General features: G+C 43.2%; 1 protein-coding gene and 3 long non-coding RNA genes across 5 annotated transcripts; 1 reads left to right on the forward strand and 3 right to left on the reverse strand.

Annotated features, from left to right (window-relative positions):
- Window positions 1–3,922: 3,922 nt before the first annotated feature.
- Window positions 3,923–7,372, reverse strand: LOC122759852. Its single transcript, XR_006358308.1, has 3 exons — window positions 7,132–7,372; window positions 5,686–5,787; window positions 3,923–5,421 (listed from the first exon to the last, which is right to left on the reverse strand). It is a non-coding gene; the product is annotated as an uncharacterized LOC122759852 (long non-coding RNA).
- Window positions 7,373–7,386: 14 nt separating this feature from the next.
- Window positions 7,387–24,809, forward strand: fscn1a (fascin actin-bundling protein 1a). Its single transcript, XM_044014847.1, has 5 exons — window positions 7,387–8,406; window positions 19,329–19,485; window positions 21,033–21,154; window positions 21,919–22,086; window positions 22,462–24,809. The coding sequence occupies exons 1-5, from the start codon at window positions 7,566–7,568 to the stop codon at window positions 22,668–22,670; spliced, it is 1,497 nt and encodes a 498-aa protein (XP_043870782.1). The 5' UTR covers window positions 7,387–7,565; the 3' UTR covers window positions 22,671–24,809.
- On the reverse strand, window positions 8,400–15,152 carry LOC122759850. The gene is made up of 4 exons (XR_006358305.1): window positions 15,025–15,152; window positions 13,436–13,612; window positions 11,101–11,181; window positions 8,400–8,461 (listed from the first exon to the last, which is right to left on the reverse strand). It is a non-coding gene; the product is annotated as an uncharacterized LOC122759850 (long non-coding RNA).
- LOC122759851 lies at window positions 18,510–21,925 on the reverse strand. Of its 2 annotated transcripts, none has more exons than XR_006358306.1 (3): window positions 21,872–21,925; window positions 20,619–20,657; window positions 18,510–18,530 (listed from the first exon to the last, which is right to left on the reverse strand). It is a non-coding gene; the product is annotated as an uncharacterized LOC122759851 (long non-coding RNA). The 2 variants fall into 2 exon arrangements; XR_006358307.1 differs by having other exon boundaries at window positions 18,514–18,530; window positions 21,868–21,925.
- Window positions 24,810–26,853: the final 2,044 nt, after the last annotated feature.

Raw genomic sequence — 26,853 nt, forward strand, 5'->3', positions numbered from 1 at the left:
TAGCATTTAAAACTCCTTATTGCCCATGAAGAGAAATCAAACACTGAGGACAGAGGAAGCAAGTGAGAGGGAGGGAGAGAAAGAAAAGGACAGGAAAAAGGAGACCCAGGAGGATACAACAGGAACATGGTGGCAGTGAGCAGCAGCACCTGCCTGTTTGCCACTTTATGTGCCCTCTTTGTGTGCGTGTGTGTGTGTCCTGTCCTCGCAGATACACTGTGCTCCTCACAGATGTCTGGGTGTGTGACCATGAAATTGATCCCTAAGTGGGTGGAGGCTGTGAGCCGGGTGTACTTCGAAACAACCACCAGTAGGTGGAGCAGCACAGCTCTCTCAGACCCTGTGTGTAATGAATCAGTGATGTATGTGAAGCCTTCAGCTCACAGCTCAGACTTTAAATGCTCCTTTAAAGACATCAATGTTGTCTCCTCACAGGATACAATAAAGGCCAAACAGTCATCTTAAATTACTTGAAGCTACATAACTACTGCTACTGTTTCCATGTCAAAAGGTAATAGTAGTGTAGTCCATGATCCATGTACTTCATATGCATATACAAAGTTTTATGCAAATCTGTGCAGTGGTTTTCCTGTTAACAAACAAACCAACAAAACAGCATGTTCCAGTTTAAAGTCCAGTTTATCAAAACTAGTGAACAACACATTTTTAAATAATAATAATAAAAATAATAATAATAATGATAATAATAGAAATGAACAACAGGTTACATACACGTATCTTTTCTGTTTACTAAAGACACTTTAACTGTTCATCTTAGTTCCAGAAGCCTTTCACACCAACGTCAACAATCATACATGTCTCGAAATAAATAAGTTCAACTTAAGAAGCAAATACTCATTCACACAATGAACTACACAATCCTAATAAAAAACGACATCTTATTTTTAAAAGTTGAAATGATACTTTCTCTCAGATATATCACTATTTTATGATAGAATAAGATAAAAGTCATTCTTTTCAATACATTCAACACTCGAGAGACACTTTCAAACGCACAAGGTAAAAACAGTAAAAGAGGAAACCTGTTGAAACAACAACACCGGCAGATAAAGTCATGTGCAGTGTTTGAGCACATGGTCAATAATCTCTGATGAGATTACAACGCTATGTCTCCGTCTTCTCTACTCTCTCCACAAACCTGTCCTCTTTGATACATGTATCCCCAAAACATCTTAGTGATTAAGTGTTTTGCTGACAGTGTGAAGAGTTTTGCCAACGTGACTTTACTTTTAAACCAGTGTTTGCTTGTGACCGAAAAACTGTGATGTAATACTCTGCAGCTACTCACTGCCTCGCTGGATCAAAGAGGGGGCAAGAAGAGGAAAGGAGATTAGTCAGGATGGAAGAACATTCAGGCGACTGACCACAGAAACAGTGTTCATTCATGAGGACAGGACGTGATGTCATCGGCCCCTCACTGAGAGGCAGGAAGAGGTATTTTTAGTGGCATCCTGATCAAGTTTCCCTGTGGTTACAGCTCGAGGCGCCAATCAGTCCACATAATCAATTCACACACACACACACACACACACACACACACACACATACACAGTCATACCCCGACAACTTGATATATTGTAATGACCTTGAGAGGAGAGAAGACTCTAGTTTCATCTCTGCAGAAGTCTGAGTCAGCTCTGTGTGTGTGTGTGTGTGTGTGTGAGACTCACACACACCCTTCAGTGCTACACTGCTGGGTGTGGATGCCTGCTGCCTGTCTGCCCTGTCTCTCTTCACTGACCTATATCACTCTGTTGGCTACAGGCAACACACACACAAACACACATGCAGGCAGACACACACACACACACACACACACACACACACACACACACACACACACGCAGGCAGAGACACACACACGTTTAACAGAGGGAAGAGAAATGAAATTGCTCTACTGATCTTGGCGCTGCTGCTTTGCTGTTGCCATGGCGATGGGAGGGTGGAGGAACTGGAGGCACCCCCAGAACACACACACATGCGCGCGCACACACACACACACACACACACACACCTGACCTTTGAACTGACTGCTGTGTGGAAAATGGTAGCGAGGAGGGGAGTGTGTCGTGTTTCCCGGTGGCTCCGGCTTCCAGCTCTTTGTTGTTGGCCGACAGAGGCCCTTAGTTGGGCTGCAGCTGTGCACACACACACACACACACACACACACACACACGCACAGAGGTTTGTCTCAGGACGTTGCGTTGATTTCCATTCATGTAGACAGCCTAAACAAAGTGTTATTCGTCACCTAAACCGAGCCACGCTTCAAATCTCAGCCCTGAACTTCAACCAGTTCTTTAGAAATGAGGATCTGCCTAATTAAGACCAGGCTTTGGTCTCCATGAGGACTACTGGTCCTGACAAGGTCAGCGTTTTGGCTAGAAAATGTCCTAAAGAGGGAACAAATACAAGTACACACACACTTCCTCACAGGTCACTCACTCTCAGTCTAATTAGACTTTTTTTATGATGAACAATTTAAAATAAATGGCTGTGGCCAGTAAATCTTTGAATTACTGAGGTTTGTAACTTTGAGCCAACTTTTACTCTCGTCTCTTCTTTCTTTAGAGGGAAACGTGACACTAACAAGCTGACGGGAGATGGAACGAGAGCGTCCCCGGGCGTGTGTTGTCATGGAAGTGATCAATATGATCAATAGACAGACAGAGGAGTAAGTGTTCATGGGATCCTCACCAGACTCATCGTACGAGGGATGGAGAGAGAGGTAGTGTGCGTGACAGCTGATATCTTAACGCACACATGGAAGCTCTGGGCTGATTTAATTGACTTGAGGTTAAAGCAGGAGAGCCATCATCAATCTCAAAGATCAAGAAATCAGACATGATTTGACATGATTCTGGACTGGAACTGCATGGACACATTTCTGCAAGATGGTTGAGAGCAGAACATGAGTAAATACATGTCACACTGTCTCTGTTCTCTGTTATTGTCTCCTCCACTGATGTTTCCAGTCCATTGTCTTTCCTTTCCTCATAGGTCACTCGAGTTCACAAATAAAAGCTGCGATCTGTCCACAGCTGGATCCAAGAATTATTAATAATTTCATTATTTAGCCGTTCAATTAAATGTATTTATACGCCAACACAAAGATTAATTCCCAAATAAATTCTCCTTAATAACACACTGGCTGGCCATATTATCCAGACACATCTGGAGACGTGTTTTCTGATTGGTGGACGTGACAGTTGTGAGCGTCAGAGATGCAGTGATTGGCTCCAGCTCAGAGGTGTGTGATAGAGACGCCGGCTGATTGGTCAGCGCTCAGTCTGCTGATGCAGAGCCTGAGCTGTCTGCAGGTGCTGTGAGTCCAGCAACTGTGTGTGTGTGTCTGCTGCTCTTCATCAACCACATTGAGATTTGAGTCTGGTCTCCGTAGCAACCACCCATCAAAGCTCAGATGGAGAACAAAGCGATAGCTGCACTGTTTACTCTAGACCAAGCACTTGAGAATTCTGTGGTGAGACATGAGATATGTGTGTGTGTGTGCGTGTGTGATTGAATTTGTCACCTTCTTAGGACCTTTTCTGTGGCCGGTAGTCCTCGTGGAGACCAAGACCTGGTCTCATTTCTGAGCAAGGGTTTAGATTGAGGGCTGAGATTTGTGGTTAGGTTAAGGTTGAGGCATTAAATGGTTTTGGTTAAGGTTGGAAATAGCACTTTGTTAAGGCTTTCCAAATGAATGGAGGTCAATGCAGTGTCCTAAGAAGAATAGCTGTACAAACATGTGTGTCTCTTAGTGTGTGTGGGATTGTTTGGATGTGTGTGCAGTGTAAACACCAATCTAATCACATATCTCCATCTCTCTCTCTCTCTCTCACACACACACAAACTTGTTTTTACATCTTAGTGAGGACACTCTAACCTTAAGCAGCACAACTAAGTACCTAACCCTAACCCTAAAACCAGGCCTTAAACCCCAAGAAGCCCCTTAAAGATGTGAGGACCGGCCAAAATGTCCTCACTCTGTGTGATGTGTATGATTTTTAGTCCTGACAAAGACACAAATAAAAGAACACACAGAGGTGAATACCAGCACTCTCAGGTGACTCTAATAACAATTTCATACAATAATAATAAAATTATTCCATGCACTTAATTACAAAGTGAAGACATTTCTTTAACATTTGCACCATTTTCTTTGTTCACCGTGCAAAACGTTTCTCTTAAAAAAAGAGAACAAAGTGAGTGAAAACGTGTTTTTCTTCTTGATGAGGCCGCGCTGCAGAGAACAGCCTCACCAATCGTTAAAACGTAATCCCTTTATAGTTCAGTTTTGTAACTCTTGTGATGAGTTTGAAGATAATCGTCCCGACAATTTAACCCGAGAGCAGGAGAGAGAGACACACAGGGGGGAGATTACCACTGACTGGATTATATTTTGGTTTCAAATGACTGGAATGAGATGCTGCAGCATCGTGATGATCACTGGTTGTGACAGAGGGAAGTGATGAATGTCAATTATTTATGAAAGAAAATCTAAAAAGCTATTTGTCTCCAGGGCATTGACACTGTAAAATATTCAGGAGGGAAACACGTGTGTGACATACGAGTGAAGTGGAAACTGTAAAATGAAAGTGACTGTGGTTTAAAGGAGCTTGACCAGATCCAGAGTTCTTATGGTGTGCAGATTGTTTCGATGTGTTTAAACCTGCTAAACAGTTTGCAAAAGACAGCAACGTGGATTTACTGAATACTTTACCAAACTGGTAATTCACTATGTAATTGATATTGTGTGTTTTTAGAGTTGGTTTAACATTACAATGTTTTGTAACAATATTTAGCAACAAATAAAGGTGTTTTTGTATGTAGTAGAAGATTGTTCGTCTCCTCTATATTTGTAAATATGTGCACATGAAGTAATGTTACATAAGCAATACTTAGATTATCAAAAGAAACATTACTTATGTTATGAAAATATCATACATTTAGTTTGTTTGTAAACCAAGTAGAGTGCTGACCACTTAAATCCACATACTGTATATGTGTATTTGTAGTCAAGGTAAATGAACGTTTCATTTTGGTCGCCTTATAATGTGACGTCATCCACTTTATCGTCTCTGCTATAACACATGGGACAAATCCCCCCAATAAATCATAAATAAAGTGAAGAAGGACAGAATTTACAGAATATTTAGATGGAAAACACTGGATGTCTGCTCTTTGCGTACAAACCTGGCAACCGAGCGAGACCAACACCACTACACACACGGAGAAAAGCACTAATTCTTCCACAAGAAATGTGTCGTATTTTAGCCTATTTTATCTGAATTGTGAAGTGTGGAATATGTGGGAAATCATCTTCACCTTCAATCTTCTTACGACTCGACTTGACTTCACCTCTGCCGTTTGCTGCCTGTTCTGTCACTGAATCTCTCCCTGTAAAGCAAAAACACACAGAGGAAACAAATGAGACAACAGTTCCCATAATCCCACACTGCTCCCAGACATAATCAAATGAGGTCTTTTGTCGTCGCGTTGATTGAGAAACCCTGAAATGACATAGTGTTATAGGATTAGATAATCTTGATAAGATCAGTGCCTCAAAAATGAGACACTACAGCTCAGGGAACCTGTCCTTTCGATAGATTCAAAACATCTTCCCAACTCTGAGTGAGAAAATGCTAGAGTGATGTGTTTGACCTCTTTGTGCACGGAGCCCTCTCTGTCCTGTGACATGAATAGAGCTCTGTGTGTGGATGCACTCGCTCCTTCCTCATGATTTGAATAGCAAGTCCTTCTGATCTGTGTGTACAAGAAGAGAGAGGTGACAGTGATGTCAGACAGTGTTGTCATATATACACAAACAAACAGTTTGCATTACAGACTGCTACTGCTGTGTATGCATCATATTTCATCATCATTCAGCGTGCTTCAAAATTTAAATTCCAGACTATTTCCAAATCAAAACACGTTTTTCAAGACCTTGACTTATCCTTGCATGCCTACTTTCTTGTTGAGATTGTACCTGTTGTGTTTAGTAGAAATGTTCGTGTTAATAAAAGCATGAATGAATGAATGAGTGCAGAATTCACAGTAAATTATGTTTCACCGTATGATTTCACATACGAAAATCACAAAAGTGCATCAGCTTCACACAACCATGTGCAGACTCTGAAATTCTAATATGATCTAAGCTTTTTTTTCAAGACTTTTCAAGACTTCCACACAAAATTCCAGACTTTTCAAAGTCCGGAAAACAGGATTTCTTCTTAGGACATTCAAGACCAACACTGACCTTCAAAATAGCAAAATATGCCTCATGTGACTTATTATACTGCATATTTCTGTGCCTGTGCATTGATTTTCCAGCTTTTCCCGAGTTTTGCATAGACATTTTTTTTAATGCTTTGTAAGACATGAGCAATAATGTGTGTGTTTATGAGTTTTGAATGCATGAATGAATGAATGAATGAATGCTTTTGTATTTGGATGACTGAAAATAAAGAATAATCACAACAAACATTTGCATCATCACAGAAAATAACAGACGATAAAAAAAACTAAAACTGGAAAAAAGATTAATAGCGAGTTGGACAGAAGTGTGAACGCATTAAGACCTACCACTTTCTTTACATTAAGTCTTAAAAACATAACCGATGAACAATTATTTTCATATACGTTTCTGGGGTCTCAATCTCAAATGACCTTGAGGCAACTGAGCAGAAGTGAAGTGAAAATTAAAAAAATGATGATGGATATTTCAGAACATTTCAAAATAAAAGTGTTGATATGGAATGGCTCACAATAAATATATGTTTATGATGCAAAATGATTCCATCTATAATGAAAAAACAAAATTTCATTATAAATTCATACTAAGCAGTGGACCACATGTGGCCCGCAGGCCACGAGTTTGAAACCTTTGCTATTCTGTTCCATCATATTTACATTCAGTGTGTTAGTTCTGGAACTGTTCAGCATCTCTTTGAATCTTTCAGTTATTGAGATTTTTCCTGTTGTTTTTAGGTGTTAGTTACACTAGTTCTAGTTTCCACTAAATGTTTGTTCAACAATCTTATTCATATTGTTTCCCCCTCAGTTAATACACTATTTAGATCATTTGAGTATGCTTTTATTGTGACTGACTTAGTTGTTTCTGTAGAATCGTTCTTCTTATTTTGAAGGGCAGAGGTTGGATTCGTGTTAATCCTCCATGTTTCCTCACAGACACAGAAGTCTCTCTGTCTCTGTCTCTGACACAGTTTCAAAATGTGGGAAACAAAAGTCCACATTTGTGTCCAAGAGAGGGGGCGTGGCCTGCGGCGCCTCGTCACTGATGATGGTTATATAGGCTGCAGCTGTGGCGGCGGGCTCGCGCTGCTGAGACAGGCAGAGGCTGCGCGCGCTCACAGACACACACACACACTCCCCAAACAAAGAGAAGCACGCGAGGCAGCAGCGCAGCATCCCACCCTTCAGCCGCGAGCTTGGTCTCTATCAGAACCGTACCCCCCCATCCCGAACAAAAAAAAAACCTCCTCTCATTCAGAACCGGTCCGGACCGACGCTCACAGACCACCATGACAACTAACGGCGCCACCAACGGAACCAGCGACATGCTGCAGATCCAGTTCGGTCTCATCAACTGCGGGAACAAATACCTCACGGCGGAGACGTTCGGCTTCAAAATCAACGCGTGCGCCACGAGCATGAAGAAGAAGCAGATCTGGACTCTGGAGCAGAGCGGCGACGACTCCAGCGGCAACGTCTTCTACCTCAAGTCACATCTGGGCCGCTACATCGCCGCGGACAAGGACGGGAACGTCACCGGAGACAGTGAGAGTCCAGGCCCGGAGTGCCGGTTCGTCATCACCGCCCACGATGACGGCCGCTGGTCCCTGCAGTCCGAGCAGCACGGCCGCTACCTGGGCGGCACCGAGGACCGGATCATCTGCTTCGCTCAGACAGCGTCTGTGGCGGAGAAATGGAGCGTGCACATCGCCATGCATCCTCAGGTGAACATCTTCAGCCTGACGCGCAAGCGCTACGCGCACCTGAGCTCCAAGGTGGACGAGATCGCCATCGACCGGGACGTCCCGTGGGGGGTGGACTCCATGATCACGCTGGTGTTCCGCGAGCAGCGCTACCACCTGCAGACCTCCGACAACCGCTTCCTGAGGAACGACGGCGCGCTGGTCGCCACCACGGACAAGACCACGGGCTACACGCTGGAATTCCGCTCCGGTAAGGTGGCCTTCAGGGACTGTGGCGGCCGGTACCTGGCGCCCTCCGGACCCTCCGGGACCATGAAGTCCGGCAAGAGCGCGCGCGTGGGCAAGGATGAGCTGTTCGTGCTGGAGCAGAGTCACCCACAGGTCGTGCTCACCGCTGCCAACGAGAGGAACGTCTCCACCCGGCAAGGTGGGTGTGGTGGTCCGGTGAGAGTGTGTAGCAGAGCTGGTGTTCATCTGGGTCACTGTGTGAGAGAGTGAATGAATGAATGAGTGAATGATCTTCTGGTATGGGAAGGGTTAACGTGATGGAATGTCAGACTGCATCCCCCCTGCAAACACACGCACACAAAGGTTTTGGCAGGTAATCTTCTCAGGACATACCATTCTATATTAACCATAAGCAGTCAATGTCTACAGTAACTCTAACCCTGCCCTCACCTTAACCACAGAAATCAGCTAGAATGGGGCCAGGTTTAGGTCCCCATGAGGACTAATGGTCCTGACAAGGTCAGTGTTTAAATCGGTATCAAAAACACATTTTTGCACACCTCTTCTTGTGAGGACAGTGCAATGACTTGAACGTCTGATAATCTGAACCCTAATCAGTTCAAGCTTAACCTAACCACAAATGAAATATCACTTTTAAATCCAAGCAAAGAGGTTCTGCCTCATTAGGACCAGGTTTATGTCCCCATGAGTACTACTGGTCCTGACGAGGTCAATGTTTATACCAGAAATGGTCTTGAATAGGTACCAGAAACAGTCACACACACATTTTCACACACCTTCTTCACCTAAGCACAATTCAAATCTTGCTTCTAAACAAGCATAGTCTCCGAAATGAGGTTCTGCCTCATAAGGACCAGGTTTGGGAGAAGTTTTGGTCCTGACAAGGTGTTTGTGTCTCATAAAAGGTCTTAAATATGTAACCAAAACATGCATACCCACACACTGGACACACAGTAGAAGTGATGATGACCTACATATCTCCAAACAATAGGGTTCCCTCATGCATTCATGTGTGTTCTGTGCAGAGCTGAACACCAAGTTGTCCCAATTGAAAAAAATAATATCATTAGGAAATCCCAAAGCCTGCAGTTCAATGGTTCATGGGGATGAGTTTTCATCCTTGCAATAGAGTACAGATTTAACATTTGTTGATGGTTTGTGTTGGTGCTCTCATCAAATGTTCAGATTATATCACAGTAAATAAATACGGAGTAGAAGTTTGACCCAATTAGATGTTTCTCCCCCAAATGTCCAGGCCTAATTCAAATTCAAAGAAAATGAGTCGTTTATACAGATCATTGATGTGAAGAGTGGAACAAAGACGCACACAGACATCTTCAGCCATGTTCACACACAAACAGACCAGAACAGAACACAGGCCCATGTGCATGTGTGCCATCATTCAAACCTGGACAGGGACTGATGTGTCACCAGGCAGAAGAGCCTCATGTTTGCAGGAGAGGAACGCCAAACACACACTTTAGCAACGTCCAAATCCTAAATAATCCTTTCATCCGCATGTTTTTGTCAGAGCAGATGTGTTACTTGTGCACTGTGAGGGAACGCACCACGGTTTTTCACCACCAGCAGAAGCTGAATCATCTAAATTTGCACTCACACAATGCTGATGTCACTGCAAACCCCCCCCCCAAAAAAACCCTCCTGCAGCTGTATATATAATCATCATGAAGAGCACAGCGGGAGCGGAGAGTCTTTTTTTACAGCTTCACTTTTCACTCCGTTTTTTTTTTTTCTCATGACGTTGACACTCAGACAAGGGTTGTTTTGTGCATGCACCTGGATGGCACCACAGTCATAACCAACCTCAACACTCGAGCATTGTTTTGTGCTCTTTGTTTTTGTCAGATTTGATCAGCGTGTGTGTTTGAGCTAATTCTGTCCATGTGTGCCTGATCTTCAGCTGTTACAAGTCTGTCCTCCGCCTTCTTCCTTCCTCTATAGTTTTTCCATCTCTTCGTCTTAGCCACCGTCCCCTTTCTCCTCCTGTCATTGTTCTTTTCACCTTCTTTTTTTTTTATTTATTCCACATGTCTTCTCCTGTCTCCACCATCCTCCTCCATCTCCTCACCCCTCCCCCACTCCACCTCCCTGCAGCTCCAGCCTTCAGGCCTATAACTGCTGTGCCTGAGGTCAGTGGCTCATGCAGCAGTTTAAGTCGAAGGGAAATCTTTTGTCTGTAAAAGGCAGTAAATTTACCCAGAGAGAGGTTTTAATTAGAGTTTGAATTCACAGAGAATCATGAGTCATCTTCAAAAAAAACCTGTTGACTCGGCACAAAACAGTGTCATCAGTGTGATTTGGGCTGAGACGAGGAAAATGCCAGCTAAAGCTTAGAGACCGTGCCACTGTGTTGTCTGTAATGAATGGTAAGAATATAATAATTCATGCTTTTAAATCTATATTTAGTCTCTGGTCAGGAGGAGGAAGAGAATTCTGTGTGTGGTTTTGTGGCTTTTGCTTCTTCTTTTCACAAAGTATGATCATTATATTTCACTCTCTGTCTCTGTTTGTTCTGTTGTCACATGTGTTTGTGTCACAAGGATATTTATCTATATATAATTGTAGTTCACATGTATCGACACAAATAACAATGACAGACTTCAGATCAAACTGTAGCATAACTGTAATGTTTGGGATTAATTAAAGTGGATTAATTAATTAAAATGACCAAAATTATCAATCCAAATAAAGTTACTTTATTGGGCTTTGTGAGCACGGGGCATCTTATATTTATCAATTACAAATATACAAATGATATTTTTAAAGAGTCCGTGGGCCGTGATTCCATCATGGTACAGTACAGTTTGGAATGGTAAAAAGGTCAGGCTTGTGTTTTAAATGAAAACAGTACCTTCACTTCGTAGACGGGGTGTGTCCACTGTACCTGACGGCCGTGTCAACAGGATGCGTGATGTCGATGGTTGATGGCGCCCTGACAACAAAGGACATTGAATGAGACACAACAGACAACAAAGGAGGCCGTCCAGCAGCTTTGTTTTTTAATGCTCGGTTTGTGGCTGTTTGTCTCAACAAGGCGTCAAACTTAGTATGAGATTAGAGTGCGGACATTGAAGAAACGCCGGTTTCTAGGGTGCAGTGCTTTTGTGTCGCCCAATCGGCTGACTGTCGTGGGTCCAACTCCACCTGTACTTTGGGCCGGTTGTTTTGGTACTATTCTTTATAGAAACACAAAAAAACATGTACCGGACCAAAGCGTTCCGCTTGGTGGAAACACACCATTACTCTACAGGTCCAATTTATTTCTAAAGCACATTTTAAAAACCACATTGTTGACCAAAGATGTGTCGTAATGTTTGTGTGTGTGTGCATGTGCACGAGAGTGACAAGAGAGAACTGATATGGATCCATGGTGAACAGTGTTTATATTGTGGTAGTGGCTGCAAAAGGAAATTGTATAAAAAAATAACCTAAAACTAATGCTGATCAGTTGACGTAAGCCGAGGAGGCGGTCTCTAATTACATTCATGCTGCTCAGGAATGTGGACCAATGCTTCCTCAAACCACCTCCAAATGTGGTTTGTGTGATTAGATCTGTCGATGGGTTCTAGAGGCTTTGCGGCCGTGCAGACCTGTACTTGGCGTGATCTGGATGTAATTGGATCCAGGTCAGATACCCTGGTCTGAACAGGGTATTGGGAGTCCCCAACTTAACCAACTCTCCAAATCTGCATGACGTTGGACTGTGGGAGGAAGCTGAACCCATGCAGTCGACACAACGAGAACCTCCTTGTTGTAAGGCAGTAGGTGTTTATAACTTTGTTGGCAGCAGAACAGTACACTGCAGCGTGTTAACTGCTGCACATGCCTGTTACAGCAGAGGAGCCAGTTAATTGGTCTAAAGTACTAATGCTGAAATCAGGTCAGTGCATAATTTTAATTAGTGCAGCACTCACGTTATAAACATTTGAGATACTGAGGTCAGTTGCTCATCTGATGCCTTGCTTAAGGACACTCATGCAGGGTGGATGTTCTCATGGGTCATAGTCCTCCCTGCTTCGTCTGCCACCCTGCAGATCAGATCTGTCCATAATGAGGAGGAGGTCTGAAGACCACGTTCAACCCTGCCAACAACCCGATCATTGTGATGCGGATTAAATGTTGAGTGGAATTAAACTGTCTCCAGATGTTAACCAACAGCTGCGCTTGTCCCCTCTCTGCGGCAACTTTTCACCCGACAGACCTGAGCCAAGATGGTGGTTGCAGTCGGCTGGCTCGTCTTTAGCAGCCTGAAGGCTTTTGACTTAAAACTGTAAAGGTTTATGGCTCTTATTCTTATCTTTTAAACATTTTCTGCCATGTTTAGAGACTTGGATTGGCTTTACCGGTGCAATTCTTTTGAATGAGCAGTAAAGATTTTAGGTTGTTATCGATGGTCGTAGGTGGTTTTTGGATTCCTTCACCTCATCAGTGGAGCTAATGAATGAATTATCTCATATAAAGAATTATTCATAGACATAATAAACAGGACAACACATCTTCAACAATGAGCAAACCCTCCTCAAACCTCAGCTTCAGTCAGGTCCAGTGTTCTAATCTCATTCCAGTTTATTTTGAGTTGTTTTTTGTGAATCTGAAATGCTTCAAAGAAATCATGAGGAATTAATTTTCTCATTAACTGTGAAGCTGATGGAAACTTTTAACCCCTCAGTGTCAATAACCGTTTTACTTTTTGATACACATGAACTAAAAAGGAGGCATCTTATAAGTTTGCCGTGCATTGACTTAAATGCATTAAATTCCAATACATGTTAAGATGTAGGGAACCACTAGAACTATAATGTAATCTTTTTACTGAAGTATATTAGATGCACATTACCGGAGTTGTCTATTTTGCGCTGTTGCTCGTTTCCTGTTCATGACGTCCGCTCTGCTCATCCCTGGTCACAAATTCCCTGAGAGACCGTTAAACGACCCTCGTATGGACCCAGATACAATTATCGGTCGTCTACCCTGGAGCTCAATGGCCCATTAAGTGGCCTGTCCTGCCCCTGAGCTGTGGCACAAGTGTGAGTGAAAATTGAGCACTGGTTTGTCTTAAACCTAAATGGATGAGAGTCCTTCACATCCTGTTGGCTACTGGGTTGACCACTGAGAGCTGACTGCTCTTTGTTACTAATGGTCCTCCAGGCTACTGGCTGCAGAGAGACATTGGTCAGGGAACTGACCTGGAGACGAGATTACTGCAGGGTTCGCCGGGCCACATCCACATTAGTCAAGTTTTCATTTGAAAGTGCATGAATTCTCCATACCAGGGCGTGGTCGTACTTCCTGTGTTTTTGGGCAGAATGACTGTATTTACGTCACGACCAACCTCTGCGCACACTGAGCGGTAGCATTAGAGTCTGGATGGGCAGAAACAAGGACACAGTCACATGCACGGCTCGACTATCGGCTCTGTTAATACTAGTTTTTAGTTTCTCCTCGCTGTCAGACTTTGCTCATTATGGGTTGTACATAATAAAACAAAACTAAAATGCATGTACGTGCCCAGTTTGCACTCGTCTTAAGATGCGCTCGTCTGGATGCAGATCGTTTTTATCTGAAAACACCGTTATCAGAGTTTTAGTTTGGATGTCTTACCTTTTACGTCCTAATGCTACACCTGGAGTTTGATTTCCTGTTGAAAAGGAGAGGGTTTTTTCTATCAAATCGTGGAATCCCTGATCAGGCAGTGCCTCTTGAATGTTTTCTGGTTTTATTTTGTGACCCATGGTTTTGGTATGAATGTATTAAGCTGAGCTAAGTCCTGTAAAATGTGTCCAAAGCCACAGCCAGTAATTAGTTAGCTTAGCTTAGCATAAAGCACAGAAACGTTATTTCGCAAGAACAAAAGAATTACAACAATAACTGTGGTTAGAGTTAACATTTGTGATAGAGATATGAAAGTGGAGCTGAGCCTCTGTTCTAATTTTTAACAAGAAACCAAATATGTGTACAGTACTGTGCAAAAGATGTGGTGTTTTAGCAACGACCATACAGTATAATTACGATTACAGTTCTGTATATTCTTTAAAAAACAAGGGAGTATATTAATCATTGGACAGTTGTGTGTATGTAACAAGTTCAAAGTTCCAACACTCTCGTTAGTTTTGTTCTGAATTATGTGCAGTTTGTGTTTTTAAAGGACGATAAATGTGTCTGTCTCAGACTCAGCCCTGACACCCATGTTCCTGTATCCTTCACCCCCCTCCCCCACCCCGTTGGCAGGAAATTAGACACGAGACGCACAACTGTGACCTTGGCTGGTGTGTGTTAATCCCTGCAGGGTGAAGGGTGATGATTCGCTCCGTGCACAACCTACTCGCCCTGTAAACTCTATGAATGTATTCATCCTTGGTGGTGTCAGAGTGTGCATGCTGTGGCATTAATGTGTTTATAGACCTTCAGTATGTTTGTGTGTTTTCCCTGGGTCTTCGTGTGTGTGTGTGTGTGTGTGTGTGTGTGTGTGTGTGTGTGTGTGTGTGTGTTTGGTCGTATGCCAGTGGTGCTGCCTCATGCCAGCTGCAGAGCACCACGCAGTCTCTTCTCCTTAATGTCAGCTTCTTTATTATAGGTTAGCCTTCAGCTGCTCTCCAGTGTGTCATCCTGCTCAGCTCTGGGTGTGTCTCTACATTAATGTACTCTAACTCCCCAGTTGATTTTTAGCAATGCATTGGATGCAGAACTATTTGGGACAGCACACTGTAACTTATGTCATTTTTGCATTTGTTGGATGAGCTGTTAATGGTGTGTATGCATGTTCCAGTTTGCTCACTCTGTATGAACAGCTGCGTTCCAGTCAGCTCAGTGTGTAGGTTGGCTGGCCCATGTTTGTGTGCGAGTGTGTTTGGATCAGAACAAAGGCCGATGATGTGGCTCCCTGTTTGTGCCCCAGCTGGTCGCCTCCTCGCTCAGGACTGCTGAACAATAGGGACACACACACACACAAACAAACATGCGCACACAATGGCACTCGATACAATTGCGTGCGTTCACAACAGGCCCCGGGTGCGGGCTCATAGTAACCGAGGACCACAATCTGTGCCGGGCCGTCATCAGACTAAATGTGGTGGGCGGGGTGTACTGAAAGATGGAGGGGTTTGCTTTCAAGAGCAAGAGTGTGTGAGTTTGTTGGGCACTGTTGCATTGGGTGGGGTTTGGAAGGATCCTGGGTGTGTGGTCACTTGTTTTAATGTGGTGCAAGCTGAAGAGGAACACGGACTCCTCAGTCAGAACATTTACATGCATGGTTTAATCAAGGCCCTAATCTGACTAAGACAGGCAATCGGACAACTCACAGAGTCCGAGTACTGGTGCATGTTGACCTTTACATCGCAGAAAAACAAACTGTGCACAGTGAGATGTTAATGCGACACAAAAAAGATCAAGCATGGCCGTCGCCCCGTATGATTCCCAGCAACAGTGCCGATTAAGACCTGGTTTTTAGGGTTAGGGTTAGGGCATTTAATTGTGATGGATGTCTGTCGTCATCTCTGGTTGGCTTTTACCATCACCAGGGTTGAATGATGTTAAGGTTAAGGGTGTCTCATTTTGGATTCCTGCATTTGAAATTTACATTATAAAATATGTATTTTGTAATGTAATGCAAGTGTGTGCACTCTTTTGTATGAATGCTTAAAATAAAGAGATACTGCTTAGTTTGTGCTGTGTATTTGTTAAGTTCTTAGATTAATGTACTTCATACAAGGCCACGCTGGGTCCTTCACTGAGTTGGAATGAGCTCATTTCTGCTGTAGGTGAGTCTGAAATCACTCTGTAAATGCCTGGTGGGCAGAGCGAGGCCTCCAGCAGCAGATGGTCACTCTGCCTCTGTACAGCCACTGAAATAAATGGGACTCCCTGTGTGTGTGTGTATGTGTGTGTAGCAGGAAACGGGGATTAGTGAACAGTCCAGTGATGTGACTGATGGTCGTGCAGGCAGAGTTTGAGGAGTATCTCTTCTTCTCTAATATGTTCTCTCCCTGTAAACCCTCGTGGAACTCTTAACTGCCAAACTTATATTTCATTTTCTTTGACCCACCCCTTTCTCACCATGTGGATCCCATTATGGTCAGTTATATTTGCCTTCACAATCATCCGTGTGTGTGTGTGTGAGTGCCCCTCCACATATTTCTGCAGAAAATCGATCTGTCCGCTGAGGCCTGAGCTCTGAAGTTGACTCTAGAAGGTGCTCGACACACACAGAGAGAGAAGAGAGAAAATGTGTGCGTTTCTTTTTGTCAGGCACAAAATGAGAGCAGTAAATCTCCAGTGAGCAGCTCTTCGTGTAAAAATGACTTGAATCTTTAGTGTTGTACCCAATTCCCGCTGGTTAAAAGACTCGTTTAATCTCGGGTTTATGTGTGTTTTCAGCAGTAGGAATGTGTTTAATGTAGCGTTCACTCCGGGGTCAAATGACTCCGCGAAGCATGTGGGTTTTTAGACCTAAGATATTTCTTCTTCATGTGCTCGATTTTTGCCAGAAATGCACCAATCATTCATTTTCTGGCTGTTTAGCTTTAATGTTTGTAATAATCCTTATGTTTTTTTTAACTTGGGGCAGTGCTCAACAACAATTATTTCATCAATCAGATCATCTGAACAAATGATTTTAAAAGAGACTGAAGTAGGACTGAAACAATTACTCCATTACAAAATGAATCAACTATTTTTGATAGGGTTAGGGATTTTTTGAAGTCTCAGCTTCTTAAAAGAGAATATTTTCTGGTTGCTTTGCTCCATATAACAAAGAAATCCTAAAAACTGAATCATTTTGGTTTGTGGACAAAACAAGACATTTGAGACCAAATGATTACTCTGATTCATCGATTGTCAACTATTTTGATAATCGATGAATCACTTTTTCATTATTAAAACAAGATTAGACTGATAGTTTTGGCTTCTTAAATGTGAATATTTTCCGGTTTCTTTGCTCCATAAAACAAAGAAATCATTAAAACTCAATCATTTTGGTTTGTGGACAAAACGAGACATTGGAGAACATCATTTCCAAGTTTGAAAAACACAGATCAACATTTTATGGACCAAAAATAATCGTCAGTTGCTGCTATAAAAAGATGCAGTTGGGTTATAGCTAGTATATATGAGACAAAATGTTACTATTGTAAACCATAGTGTCATCATGCTGCACTTTAACCTAAAAGTTAAAGTTAAAGAAAACAGGCCGACATCACCACCCTCTCCTGCCTAATAACTTCCACACAGAGTTGTTTTTATAGATATAATTTTACATCATTACTTGAATTAAATCTCCACGGCTACTCTACGTCTACAACCACACTGAGCCTAAAGTAACTGCTTCCACATTTGAAAAACAAGATGATTCTCTTTTTATTGCTAACAGCATTTTAGGGTAGATTTTCCCCTCTAATGTGTTCAGCGTGACCAGAGGAGCCATTTCTGACGAGAAACATGGGAAAAATGAGATGGAGGAGAGGGAGGCGGTGTCGTACATGAAAAGGCAGACGGATGGGGAGCACATGAGTGTATCTGTTTGTTTTCTCAAACAAATCTTTCTGTCTGGGTTTTCGCTCTCCCTCTCTTTTTCTCTGCTTTGCACACATTTACACAGTGCTACACACACACACACACACACACACACACACACAGAGAGAGTTCATCTCTTTCTGTCCAGCCTTCAGGCTATACGTCCGTCCATGCCATGACTTCATGATATACAATAGCTGGTATTGTGCGGCATAAAGTGTATTTGTGTGTTCATGTGGGTGGTGAGTGGTACACTAGAGTGTTTGTTTGTGTGTGTGTGTGTGTGTGTTCATCCTGTAGTTGACTCATGTTTGTTTACCTCTTTGTTGCTCTTAAGAGCCTAAGTGGAGTTGATGTGATTTTAATGAGGTCTGGTGTTGACTACACGCACACACATGCATGCACGCACGTTCATATACACACGCACATTCAAGCCTCTGGACTACAAAATGACACCAGTCGACCGTAATGTTGTGGTTGATTGTTTTAGGATTGCAGGTAATCGTTAAATTACTAAAACTAGCTCATTAATGGTAATTAAATGTCATTTAATTGTTGTTTATAATGATCTTCATGAAGTTAATAGCAGGGGTGGGTCAAAAATATCAATTTGTTGACATATCGTCGTCCTTCCTCGTGCAATACGATAACCGATCCGCCGAGGCAAATATTGACATTTTAATTAACAAATTTCCCTCACCAGGTGTAGCTACTTGATGTCTCCTCGCGGTGGCGCTGCTCAAATGTATGAGGGGAAACTTGGGTGGAAGTAACCTGGGGGAAAAAAAAACTACATTAAGAGACGCTCCATCCACGTTCACTACATAGACTTTATGCACTTTGTTCTCTATGTTGTGAATGAATAGAGAAATCCTGCATTTTTTACTTTTCACAGACGTTTTTGTTTCCTTCACTTGGACAGATACCGTGATGTATCGCTATGTGAGACTATCACAGAATCATTGTATCGTGATGTTATTCTCCTGTGATTCCCACCCCTAACATTTAACCTTCACTGTAGTGCACTGTACAGTTTTGAGTCAAGGTTCAGTTCAGTATTAGCAAACCATCACTAGTCACTAAAAAACAGCTCAGAGGAAAAGTATTTACTGCTGCATGTTTATGACAGTAACCAAACATGAACCACCACCCTCTAACTATTCTTATTTCTGTAAATTCAGAAATTGTTGTGGACTGATTTCGATGATAAATGTTCTGAATGGTTGTCGCAAGTGAATCTTTTGCTCTGCGCTTTTCTTTTTTTCTCCTCTCCATTGTATTGTGACAATCCACCATGACGTCTAATCCTGTGAACTACAGTGGAGTCTGGTCTGCACTGACAGATGTGTGTGCGTGTGCGTGTGCGTGTGTGTGTGTGTGTGTGTGAGAAATCCTTCACTAATCCAAACTGTCTGATGTTGCTCTTTTAGTCTGATGTTGATCACAGGATGTGTGGGTGTTACAAGTAGTTAAAAACAACATTGCGTGTGTGTGTGTGTTTCTTTCTATATTGGTCTTCCTTGGCTATTTGTAGCCTTCACTGCTTTGCCCTCATTGTCTGACTCCACCCAGGTATGGACCTGTCGGCCAATCAGGACGAGGAAGGTGACCAGGAAGTCTTCCAGGTGGAGATTTGTCGTGAAAACAGGAAGTGTGCGTTTCGGACTGCTGCCGGGAAGTACTGGACCCTCACTGCTAACGGTGGCCTGCAGTGCACCGCCTCCACCAAGTAAGAATCAGACACACATTATCATGACGCTGCTCGATATGTTGCTTTAAAATGTATCCACATCTGCTCCAATCCGTCTGTTCTGTTGTCGTAGCCGTGTCATGATTTTGGAGATGAAGGGAGAGTGATTTTGTGTCATTAGCGGCATGTTTATGTGAAACCTTAACCTGTAGGCTGTCATTTACTTGCTATGGTCCTGTCCAGCCTGAGTGCTGGCTGTTAACCCCCCTGACCCTTTTGACATTTGACCTTGTGGCTTCTGGATGATGATGAGGCCTCTGACGGATTCAGACATAAAAGCTCATAGAAACTGCTACTGTCACCCTTGAGTTATAAACGGATGCTTTTTGCTTTTCTTTTTAGATTAAAAATAGTTTGAAAACCTCAGTTTTAAGCACAAATATATGGTAATTGAAAGAATCTGCAGATGTAGAACTAAAAAGCAGGCTCATATGGACATGAGTGAAAGAGAGGACAACAGAAATGCTGGTACACTCAAATATTTCATGCCCTTGTACAGTATTAATGCTTTCAAGTATTGAAAGCATCCTCTCTGTCCTTCCACGCCTCTCACTAGACAAAGAAAACTGTGTTACTGTGAGAGTTTTTGTTAAAACAGGCAACTTTTGGGTGGAAAAGAAAATCAAATATTTTCAGATTCTCAGCAATTTCTGAGCGGTTGGTAAAACACGTGTCCTTGGTTACTCGAATGCCAACAACTGTCCTCTTCTTCAGATAAGATGATAAGATAGTCGTGTTACTGCAGATTGCTCTGCAAGTGTGTCCCAGAATTCTCCCCATCACATTTTTTTGAGCCGAGCCTGGGTTCACTCCACGCAGATTAGACCACAGAAATGTCTTTTTTTTTTCACACCACGGAGTCCTCCTGTGGTTTTAGGAAAACATTTTTGGAAAATGTTGCAAAGCAATGTTGAGTTTGGATCAAGGAAGGTTTAAAGCTACAGTGGAATTATAAAACTGGACTCTGAGAGGATGCATTCGTGATGAATTTCTTTTAAACGTAGAACCGTATACTAAAGGAGACATGTTGCTTTTCTACAATCGTCAGCGAAATTTAAAATACTCATGTAGGGAGAAGTGGGATGAGGGAAATGGTAAGTAATTGTACTCACATTTGATATGTGGTTGAGAAGTTGGTCACTGCGTTACACCTGGAAAACATAAAGATGCACAGTGTCAAATCCAGAGGATAAAAATATGAAAATAGCATCTTGTTTTGAGCTTGATTGAAACATTTCACGTCCATTAATTGTATTGTAACATTGGCCTTGTCTCTTTTTTATGTGTGTGTGATTTCTTTCTCTTGTGTGCACATATTGGTGTTTTACTCTCCAGTTACCCAACAATTACTTAAGCTCTGGATAAACCAGTCTCAGGTTTTGTCGTCTTCTGGACTAAAGGAGTCCTAAATGTGAATACATGTTCACACCTGACACCTACACACACACACACACACACACCTGGGTGCCGCCGTGTAAACGTAATAATCCTCCGCGCCTCTCACGCCTTTCGCTTTCTCTCTGCAGGTCGGCTAATTGCTACTTCGACATTGAGTGGCGTGGGAAGAGGCTGACTCTCCGGGCAGCTAATGGGAAATACGTTGCCGCCAAGAAAAATGGCCAGCTAGCAGCCACCATCGACTCTGCAGGTGATGGTGATTTGTCGATGCAGCAATTAAGACCCTGACCTGCAGCAGAGGGATTAATATTTCAGCAGCGACCAGGGCAAATACCTGTACAGTGAGACGGTTAAATCACGGCTGCTCTCGTTTCTGGGCTTCAGTGGCTTCAGCTCCTCTGGGGACGCAGTCATTTTTGATTTACTTTTTAAGACCACACCAATAAAACCACATCAGAAAAGTCATTAATCTGATTAATGTGTGCCAGAAATCTTTAGAAGAACACAAGCAGAAAAGAAACCATATTCCAACTGTCGTGGCCGTGACTATGGACTACTGACATATTATCAACACTTGTGTAAGTGTTACATAAGTGTTGTTAAAGTCTGTTTTGCTGCTGAAGCCTTAATTTGAACAGATATTGAGTGTTGGAGCAACACCCAGACATCAAGTCAGCAAACAGATCAGAGGATGCTCCACTTTTAATGGATTAAAGCTGAAGCCTTTTTGTGCTGCAGTTTCTAATCAGAGGCTGTTGGCAGCCACAGCACAGACATTTCTGGCCTAAGTTGCTTTGCACACACTTTTTAAATGAGATGCATGAAAACTCAGCAGTCTGAGCTCAAAGTCGTGAGCCGCAGCCAAGGCAAAAGTTGCTTTTGGAGAGCAGAACAGACACAACCAAATTCTTGTGTAATTAAGCGTATTAGCATGGTTCAATGAAGTCAACTCGGTGAACTTACTTACTTACAGAGGATCCGATGCTAATGTTGCATCCTTTTGTCTGCTTCCAGGTGAGACGGAGGAGTTTGTCATGAAGCTGATTAACCGCCCAATCATCGTGCTGCGCGGGGAGCACGGCTTCATCGGCTGCAGGAAGGTGACGGGGACGCTGGACTCCAACCGCTCCTCCTACGACTACTTCACTCTGGAGTTCAGAGACGGAGCTTACAGCCTGCAAGGTGAGTCCACGTCCAGGTCTTGGTTTCGGTTCAGGTTCAGGCTGCTGAAGGACTCACTCACACAGAGTTTGGAGAGAGAGAGAGAGTAGACGTTGTTTGTGAAAGTATTTGGAGGAAGCTGCTGCAGGCTTACATGGGATTATTCTTTATAGGATTCTCATTATGGATTTACTGATTGTGACAAAAAGAGGGATTTTGCTCAGATGAAGTCACGGTCTGTGCATTATGTATTTAAACAAAAGCAAATTTAAGCCAAACCTTTTGTTCTCTGCTGCTTTGTCACACCCATCCCCCCTCATCTTTTTTGACACACAATGCCTCCATCACACTCTCTGTAATCTGTCCTCTCCTTTTTCCCCCCTCGTGTTCCCGCAGACTCCACGGGTAAATACTGGATGGTTGGCAACGAGCAGTCGGTGGTGAGCAGCAGCGACGCGCCCGTCGACTTCCTCTTCGAGTTCTGCGACTACAACAAGCTGGCTGTGCGCCACGCCGGCGACGGCAAGTACCTCCGCGGCGACCACGCTGGTGTGCTGAAGGCCAACGCTGATGAGCTGGAGACCGCCACACTCTGGGAGTACTGAGGAATGGGAGGGGGGGGAACCACCGGTTGCTCATTGCTGCAATGCTGATGAATGAATAAATGAATGAAAGTGTGGCTACGCAGCACGACAGTACTACCCATCCATTCATCTACCTATCCACCACCCTCCATTCCCCATATAATCTCCTTTACTTATGACTTTATTTGTTGATGAACTGCACAGAGAACAGGAAGGACGGAAGAAGGAAGGAGAAGCCTCTCTCTCTCGACTCCCTTTCCTTCTTTTTCATCCTTCCTTCCTCCCGTATCCCAGCTCTGCTCCGCAGTGCCGACCTTCATCTGTTGCCATAGTTACTGAGGGGTTGTGCACTTTTTCTGCTCCGATCTGGTTTTTGCTGCTCGACCTGTCACTCACTCCCACCTTCGCCTTACGATTGGGCCGTCCCTCTCCCAGAGCGGAGTTAACCCCGTGTGTGTTTACGTGTGTGTGTGTGTGTGTGTGAGAGCGGCCCTGTGGTGGCTGTATTTATGGCGTCTGACCTGGTCTGGTAGAACAATTTCTCCTTGATCTTATCTCCCAAACACGACTCACCCCCAGGATTAAATGTGCTCCAGCTGCTCCCTGTCAGCTGGATATGAATGAGACTGAAGGTGAGTGAGGTTTGGCTCATATGATTCTGTGCTTCTACCAGACCAGAGCAGACATATGATTGTTCTCATCAGCAGGATTTCTTTTCTCAGTGTGATGACTGTCATGATATAACTGGAGATATCAGCACGATGTACCTGAACGGGTTTAATCCCCACTCCTCTTCATCTCAACTGTAACATATTGAAAATGTAAACCAGTTTTCTGTTTCTGTGTTGTTCTCTAGCTCTTTGGTTTGCAGGGATTTTTGATTTCCTGAACCAAAACAGGATGTAGGAAGTTAAAAACTCTTGTCCTCCTTTCTCTTTCCGCTACGAGCAAAAACCTATTGTCCCAAGAACAGTGTAAAGAAAATGATTTAAAAAAAAAAAGAATAATAGTGCAGTCACTTATGTTTGCACTCATGTCTAACTGGAAAAAAAACTAAATACTTGCTGATGCACAGATTGATCAATTTCTTCTTCTATGTCCAAGGCACAGACATTATCATGGGTAGGAGTACAGTAGGTAGCCATAGTAACTGGAAAGAAATTATTTATAGACCTTTTTCTGTGAGCTGCTTCTTTTTCAATCCCTCAATCCAAACCCAAACCTCAGCCTTCATCTAATTCAAGCCTTTGATACTGGATTAACAAGCTGTCATCTCACGCACGTCCAACACAACTGGAACCTGGTGCTACGTCTCACTGTTACTGTCACCGTCCTGTTGAGCATCCGGCACGCTCTCTGGTGTTTTCTGCCACGTCTCGGCCCACTCTCTCCCTCCACGTCCCTGACATGAAACCAAAAGAGCCGTGAGAGTGCCCATAAAAAAAAAATTGTAATCTAACTCTGCTTGTTTTCTTTTGGTTTTAATTTCTGTTTGAACTTAGACGGCATGTGACCAAATTTTATTTGTTTTTGTTCTATGTTTTAGAGCGAATGTGTCGTCTATTAAACTGTAGCACATTACACCCATGGGTCCTGCCCTCTTTGATCCTCTAGCCTTTGTCAGCCCGCTTTCTCCTTACAGTGATTATCGTCTCATTTTTATACAACACATTAAACACATGGCCCCAGATTATCGGGTTCTTGTATCATCTCAATCCTCACAAAACATTCCTTCTGAGGTGGGAAAAGTCAGTCGTCGTCGCTGTAGCGGCTCAAAACGAATCAAACGTTTTTCTTTCTCAAAGTTTTGGCCGTTTTTTTTTGCATGAAGGGCTGAGAATGTCAAGCAAATAAAAAAGGACTGGTTATCCTCGGAGAAATGAGCGTCTCCAAGGTAACCAAGACCAAGGCTTAGACAAACGGATGTGGAAGGGTAAACATGTGGTAATGACTGTGCCTTACTCTTGAGTTTTTGGGCAGTAGTTTGAAAAAAAAAAAGATGGGAAAAAAGAATTAATGTCCACATCTTTGCTTTGTATAACTGGAACTTCCTTTTGTATTATTATTTTGTATAATTTTTCAACTTTCTGGATTAATCTCTCTCGTGCCATTGGTTCACCTGAAATCCAACGACCAATAAAACTGGGATTTGGAATGCTATGCGTCTCTGTCATTATTTCCTGTTTTCATCGCTGAAAGATGTGATGTTTTGTGCAAGCTTTGAGCCACAGTTTTCCTCCTATACATTAATCTTTTTCCACATTCCTCCTATATGCACAATGTTAATACAAATCATGAGGTTTTTCTTTAATTTTCTGATGTGCTAAAACACATAATGAAGTGTATTTCCTCAACTTTGCCTCTCATCGATGCTCAGCCTGTTAAACTCTAAAATGGATCCTTGGCTTCAGGTAAACAAAGAGCAGGCGCCTCATCTCCTATGGAAAAGTAACATTCTGTGAGTACTTCAGCAAACTTCAGTTTGAACAGGCCGACATTCAAAGGGTCAGGGTCTTGAAAGCCTCTGTATATTTGTATGTGTCTGTTCCTTTAACCCCACGTCGCTGTGGAAATCACAGCTTCCTTGTCCTCTTCATTTTCTCACATAATCACAGCGCTTCAAACCTAATCTGCTGCCAGTTTTCTGACCACAGCAGCTCCATGTGCTGTCCCACTTACACACACAGACAGACACACACATACACACACTTTTCCTGTCTTATGAATGGAGCCTTTGTATTCAAACATTTATTCTAGTGCAGAGAAAGTGCAACCCCCCTCCTCTCTAAAGATTCACACACACACACACACACACATATGAACATGATTCAGGGCAGTAATGTAATGATGGAGCCTCCAGAGCAGGTCTCTAATCCACTTCCCCGTCAGGCTTGCAGGTCTCAGAGGAACACCCAACACGGCAAAACAAACACACACCACTCTTCTATCTAATCTCCTTCCCTCTGCTGCCTCATTGCCCCCCCCTCCCCCTCCTTCTCCATATTATCCCATCGATCCCTCTTTACCCTCGTACACTTTCAGCATGTTCCACATCCACATTTCCCTCCCCTCCCTCGCTTTTTCCTCCTCCCTCTCTACTGAACGATTTTTCTGAAAAAAGATGAGTCACTCAAAATATGACCCAGATCCCAGAAATGAGACCAGTGGTTTATGGGTAAAAATGTCAGACTGCAGACAGAGCCAGTGTCTTTTTTTTCCATCCCTTTTTTTTTTGGCAGAACAAATGAGCGAACAGAGAGCGAGAGAGGGGAAGTATAGTGGAGGGCAGGGTTAAAAGAGGGAGGAGAGCCTGTGTGCAAAATGGCTGCCATTTTCACCCACAGACCTAGTGCCTCGTTACTATGGAAACTCCAGCTGCTACAAATGGGGAGAGGTCTGTGAGGAGTGAGGAGGCGAGTGAGAGTGTGCAGCATCGCGAGGGCCAGGAATGTCAAAACGCTTGTGCAAAGCTCATGTGTGTGTGGTTTGGGGGGGGTAATGATCCTTAGGAAGCAGCAGGAGCAGCAGTGGGAGGAGGAGGTGAAGGAGGGGGACGTCTGCCTTTGATCAGAAAAGGGCTCGTGATTGAGGAAACAGTGGAGGGCCTAACTATGTTGAGCTGCTCCTGCTCTGCAGAAGATATATCGTGTGTGTGTGTCTTTCATCTGACCGCCTTTCCATCAGCTCTCCTCAAATCTACGTCCACCGGTGTTTTTCCATCTCTCACATGTCCAGGCAGCCAGTCACTGGGTCACTGGGTCACACGGTAAACTCTTTAGGGGATGTGATGAAGCAAACACGAGTCTGTGCAGGGATGGAAAGCAGTCGACTCACTCTGACGGATCAGCCATACTGTAGGAGACAGAGAATGTTTGGGCATGACGTTACATCAACACTGGACAATAAATAGCACCATAATAACATGTTTGTGCATGAATCGCCATTAATATATGTTAAAAATGGGCCTGGAGTCATGTCAGCAGCTCTGTGAAGCTGTTCTTTATGTATATAGCAACACAACGGTAAGATTAAATATAATAACTTTAACCTCACTATGAAAGTCTTACAAATAGAAAAAAAGACATTTCTAAAGCAACTCATTCATAAACCCTGCTAAATGCTACACACTGGACCTTTAACAAACTGCCTGAGGACATCACATGGACCTCAACTGTGCTGCCTTTTAAAAGAGAGCTGTTCTCAA

The sequence above is a fragment of the Solea senegalensis genome, unplaced genomic scaffold (genome assembly GCF_019176455.1).
Source record: "Solea senegalensis isolate Sse05_10M unplaced genomic scaffold, IFAPA_SoseM_1 scf7180000012513, whole genome shotgun sequence".
Classification (NCBI taxonomy): domain Eukaryota; kingdom Metazoa; phylum Chordata; class Actinopteri; order Pleuronectiformes; family Soleidae; genus Solea; species Solea senegalensis.

Coding starts and splice junctions, on each gene's coding strand:
- fscn1a (XM_044014847.1), top strand. CDS start 7,566: ATGACAACTAACGGCGCCACCAACGGAACCAGCGACATGCTGCAGATC. Junction 8,407..19,328: donor GAACGTCTCCACCCGGCAAG/GTGGGTGTGGTG, acceptor GACTCCACCCAG/GTATGGACCTGTCGGCCAAT. Junction 19,486..21,032: donor CAGTGCACCGCCTCCACCAA/GTAAGAATCAGA, acceptor TTCTCTCTGCAG/GTCGGCTAATTGCTACTTCG.